The 5,523-nt window shown below is 44.3% G+C and overlaps 1 protein-coding gene across 1 annotated transcript in view; it reads left to right on the top strand.

Moving 5' to 3' along the window:
- The window catches only part of drgx (dorsal root ganglia homeobox), a gene marked incomplete at its 5' end in the record, with an annotated part of 7,071 nt that extends 1,950 nt beyond the window's left edge, over window positions 1-5,121 (top strand). Inside the window, 3 exons of the mRNA XM_079512277.1 lie at window positions 2,204-2,382; window positions 3,619-3,731; window positions 4,357-5,121. Of these exons, the coding sequence (XP_079368403.1) occupies window positions 2,204-2,382; window positions 3,619-3,731; window positions 4,357-4,787 (723 nt within the window). The 3' untranslated portion in view covers window positions 4,788-5,121. The remainder of the gene's footprint in view (window positions 1-2,203; window positions 2,383-3,618; window positions 3,732-4,356) is intronic.
- Between the last annotated feature and the right edge of the window lie 402 nt (window positions 5,122-5,523).

Here is a 5,523-nt window from a genome sequence, read left to right as displayed (position 1 = left end):
CAGTGTGTCTGTGTCTGTGTGTGTGTGTGTGTGTGTGTGTGTGTGTGTGTTGGGTGGGGGGGGGGGGGGGGGGGGGGGAGTTGGCGCACGCGCGCCACAAAGTGTTCCCGACGCACGTTTCTTTAATTTTTTTTTGGCCAGAGAGAGGGTAAATTAAGGCACTCTGTCATCCCTGCGATGCACTCTAATAACATCAACATAATGGTGAATATTAGATTAGCTTGATTAATCGGTCATTCATAATTAAACAGCGATAATGTTCTTCGCTAATTTGTCCGCGCGTCTCAAAGGTACGAATACATCATTGTATAGCTCTGTGTAAAATACTGGGTGTTCATTTTATCCATTGGAACCCAAATGTGGTTCCATTTCCATTGGTTCCTTCAAATCCTTAAAAAAAAGAAAAACTGGACGCGTGCGCGCGGCCCCGCACCGCGCGCGCACACCTCCAAATTCGCCAATTTATATTCCTGCTCCGTGCGCACCCTGCGCGTGCGCGCTGCAGGCAGCTGCACATATGCGCGGTTATAAACTTGGGCCACAAGATGTAATTAAGTTATGTGTCCTGGATGTAATTTCTCTAGCATTCCCAGATTTGCTTTTTTTTTTTTTTTGTTGCAGCGGGGCTGCAGATCTAATTGTGGGAAATATAATAGTTTTGCCTTTTGTTCCCCTGGGTCATTTTACTATCGCTTAAACCCAATGGCGAGGGCTGATAATGGAATCCGGGCGCTGTAAATTAGGGATTGTAAACAAATTATTCCCCTCCTTAATCCGATTACCACATTCCTATTATTAAATCTGAACATGAATCCTGCACAACCGCCCCGTATGCAGGGGGATATTAAACTTACATTATTATTAGAAAATAAATTTCCCTTTCTGTTGTAGTGTTGTTGCTTCCCCCCCTACACCCCCCCCCCCCCCCTTTTGTAAAGTGTCAATGGGGCCTCCCCGCATTAAGAGCAACCCAGGCAAATTGAGATTAATGGAGCAATTATAACCCATTCAGAGACGGAGGGCGCGACTTCTAGCTGGAAGGTGCAGGGGTGAGATAAGTCCATTCGTTGTATTGTTGTCCTGTCGTCCCTTTTCCTTTATGCCCATGTGAATGCACAGTGTTTTGTTTGCCTGTTGACATCATTTTATACACCTCGCGCATACAATAGGCAGGGTGTCCATACAATAGGCAGGGTGTCTATTCAATAGGAGGAGGGTGTTCCCTTCTTCCATCCTCCCCATCCCATATGCAGAGAGTCTGATTCGAACCCTGCTCCATTCACACACACACACACACACACGCGCACGCACGCACGCACACACGCACACACACGCGCCATCGTGATTAATGCGTGCACGAGCGTGCTCTTAATCGAATCTGATGTTGTCAAACAATCACTAAATAGGGAAATAAACGACTTCATCATAGCTCGCTCTCTCTCGGGCAGCGCGACTGTCAGTGGGAAGTCATTAAAATATGATAATGAAAAATTGCTCAATTAAATGTTGTTATAGGCAATGACCTTCATTCAATTAAGATACAAGAACTTGGGCTGTATATGTATGTTCTACTGCATGGTAGACGGACGACAAGTTCTGGTCTGGAGAAGTCACAGCCCGGGCTGTGAAAAATTACTGAGGCATACATTTAAACATCTCAACATACACTGTTGAGATATATATTTATATATATATATATATATATATATATATATATATATGTCAATTATATGTCAATTTGCTTTACATTTGTACAGTCTCAGAGTTACAATTGGATACCATATCGTATGTGTTCTCGAACAAAACACAAAACATGACAAAACATTTTCTGATTACAGCTATATAGCTATAGTCGTGAGTGAAGATGTCCTGTTTATTTAATTATGAATTACGTATAAGCATTTCTCAGCATGCCTCATGTATATTAGCACAAAAACGTGCTTATCGTTTAAACGGCTATAGGGAACTATAAGAAGACAAACTCGACCGAGACAGGACAGGACAGAACATTTCAGAATAGAGACATAAATTGGTGGCGTAATTAGATAAGCCCATTTGCCATTTTGCGGTCAAGATAATATACAACAGGATGTAATTTAGCCTATACTTCTTGAACCCTGACATAATTGAATCAGGTACTTTTCTTTTTTACTTATACGTATTTGTATTTATTATTTATTCATGATTTTTCTTTTATATGCAGGTATGGTTCCAGAACCGCAGAGCTAAGTGGAGGAAGACGGAACGTGGCAGCGGGGACGCTGATGGAGCTAAGGACCAGATGAGTGAGGGGGTCCCTCCTCCCAGCCGCATCCTCAACGCCCACTCCCCCGTGGACCCCAGCAGAAAGCACAAAGACCCTCTGGACAGCATGCAGCAGAGGTGAGGCCACGCACGCACGCACGCACGCACGCACGCACGCACGCACGCACGCACGCACAAATATTCGAGAACACTGAAATCCTCTGTGTTGTGGACCTATGTGACATTCAAGATTCAATTGGTTTTATTCGTTACCGTCTCAAACAACGTAGTATACACAAGAATGAAATTCTTTGCCCAACAACATTTATATTGCCTATACTATAGCACAATAACAAAACAAAAATAATAACAAAAATCAACTACCAGCACGGAAACCCTATCATCGCCATTCTGGGCATGTTGTAATGAGCAAACATTTTGCGTGTTGGCTTGTAGATCGGCTATTTTTAGCAGAGATTTGGTGAAGAGTGAAAAAAGGTCTAGTCAGTTACATATAGAGTTTAAGTTGTTTCAAAGAATAAAATAAAAAAGATCACCCTCATGTGAAGTGAGGGGCACCTTGGGGGCTTGTACGTCACAGGAGGCATGCTTAAAGCAAACATAAAAAGTCCATAGACTTTGGCTCTACATGACGTCACAAGAAAAAGCCAGGCGTTGGAGGGGATAGTGCCGTCAAAAAGGAAGGAAGAGAGATAAACCAGACAGGAGCTAATATTGGTATCGCTTCCCTGTGGATCTGTATGACATCATTCTGATATGATGTCATGTTGATGATGTCAGTCTCGGCCAAATGAAAATATTGGATGGATGGTGAATCTGAGATTATTATACGTTATGTGAATATAATATTTACAATATTGAAAAAAATATTGAAAAAAATTCACAAGAATATAAATAAAAAATATATAAAATATTAGTTTTTTATACACAGACGCACGCACACAAACACAGACACCCACACAAACACACACACACATACACGCGCACTCTTCTAGACAGCTCACCTTACGCCTTACGGTGCCAAAGCGTAAAAATAGCACATTTTTATTGTAATTTGTATACTGTTGTGTGGTTACTGCAACTGGAGCGTGCGTGCATGTTTGTTACCACACACACACTCCATTCCCAGAGCATAGAATTACAATAAATACAGTAAACTCCTTGTCTGATTAAATGAGTGCATCTGACTGCAATAAAGACAATTTAATTCGATTTGCTGAAATGTTCAGCTTGTAGATCGGCTATTTTCGCTATTCATTGAACGAAGTATAAAGCGGTTGAATTAACAAAAGGAATACAAATAAGTATAATAAATAATGAAAAAGTCATCGATGTGATTCTCTCTCATGGCAGTATGAACAGGACCGTGGGTCCTGGAGGTCCGTTCTTCCCATCCTGCATCCCAGGAACTCTGCTCAACTCTGCCACGTACGCCCAGGCCTTGTCCCAAGTCGCCACGCTCAAAGGTAAAAAAAAATAAACAATCACGATGACCTTCATTACTTGAACCCTAGCATCTCTGTTCTGTGGGGAAGATTCTCCAAAGAAATAGCAGATGTGCAAGATCACAATGCATCACGTCGCGAGTCGCAATGCATTGTGAGTTTGTAGAATGGCTATTTTGAGGGAAGAAATGGCAGACCAAGTACACGGCAACTCACGTCAAGTTTACTAAGTATAGGGGGTTTAAGTAGAATTGAAAAACGAAGAAAATAAATAACTTAAACACATCTCCTCGATAGGAAACACTTACTTCAGACACAGAGCAAAAAAAACAAAAAAAAAACATTGTTGCTGTTTGGCAGAAACCTCTCATCTCCATGAAGTTCAAACTTCTTGTGTAGTAAATTAATGCTCTGTGAATTTTCGTAAATGAATACTGTACTAGCGTGATACAAAAGCATCAAAATAAGCATATCCACAAGCTCAAAACGTGGCGCGGAGCGTTGAACATATGAGGTTTACTTCCCGACAGACGATATAAAAGGACAGTAAGTAAAAGTAAAAACAAATACAGTGGGGAGGACAGTGCTGACGACGATTAGGCCGGTAGGTTAGATTCCTGCAGCTCATTTTGTCTGGTTTTCCCAGGCGGTCATGGCTTGTGCTCCTGCTGTGTCCCCGACCCCATGGGCCTGTCCTTCCTGCCTCCCTACGGCTGCCAGGGCAACCGGACGGCCAGCGTGGCCGCGCTGCGCATGAAGGCGCGCGAGCACTCGGAGGCCGTGCTGCAGTCCGCCAACCTCCTGGGAGGCGTGGGCACTGTGCCCGGCGGAGGAGTCGTCGGAGGTTGCCTGTCGGGGCTTATCGGCGGCGGTGGTGGTGGCGGCGGAGTCACCGGACCCGGAGTGGCCAGCAGGCCCGCGGTGGGTCCCTCCATGGAGCTGTCCGGAGCCATGTTGGGGAGAGTGGCGGGGGACCGCGCCAGTCCCAGCCAGGCCGCCATGAAGGCTCCCGTCCTCATGGGGAGCAGTCCCGACAAACATGCTCACTGTCCCAAGGATCCACAGGAGAAGAAGTAATGGACTGTCTCTGTGTGGATATAATAGCTTACATCAGTGATTCTCAATCTTTTTTATTTTATTTATTTCAAGAACCACCCTGTTTGATACGCAGGCCACGGACCCCCGTGTGATGTGATTTTTTTTTAAATCCTCTGGGGACCCCAATCTATACATTTCTGTGTTCATCTAACTCTGAGAGGGTACACACCTGGAACCAAATGGACCTCGTTCCAAACTGTCCATTTTGGTTCCATTTGTGCCATCCCAGAGTTATACAGAGCCCCTGGCGGTCCCCCGGATGCGACGTTGAGAAACGGTGGTTTAAATCGATGGTGCGACGGTGCCTGCTTTTCATCCCTGTCTGCTCCTTATAAGAAATAAAAGCACAATAACGGACTCCTCCTGAAACAGCGCGGGAACAGACGTTGTCTTGCCGCTGGCGTTGTGACGTACGGACGGACACAAATGTTCTCTTTTCTATATGTGAGACTTGCTGAATACGGGGTGACCGTGTTTGTCCCCATGAAAATAAGCACAAGCTGTGGTTTTGACGCCGACCGCCGTTCTTCACGGACTCTTGGACACTTGTTTGTAGGATGATATAATATAAATACTTGTGTGTGTGTGTGGAACAAAAGACGTCAAACCCGATCTGATAATGTGAATAATTAATCCTCATATGGTTTCTATCTGTCTCCCATGATGAAGAGCACATGTGTTTCTTCAAATAAGGAACGTGATCCTGTTGCCAACC

Source organism: Electrona antarctica (assembly GCF_951216825.1).
Source record: "Electrona antarctica genome assembly, chromosome: 10".
Taxonomy (NCBI): domain Eukaryota; kingdom Metazoa; phylum Chordata; class Actinopteri; order Myctophiformes; family Myctophidae; genus Electrona; species Electrona antarctica.
Note: the sequence above shows the minus strand (reverse complement) of the source record. Positions and strands in the feature narration are given on the sequence as shown.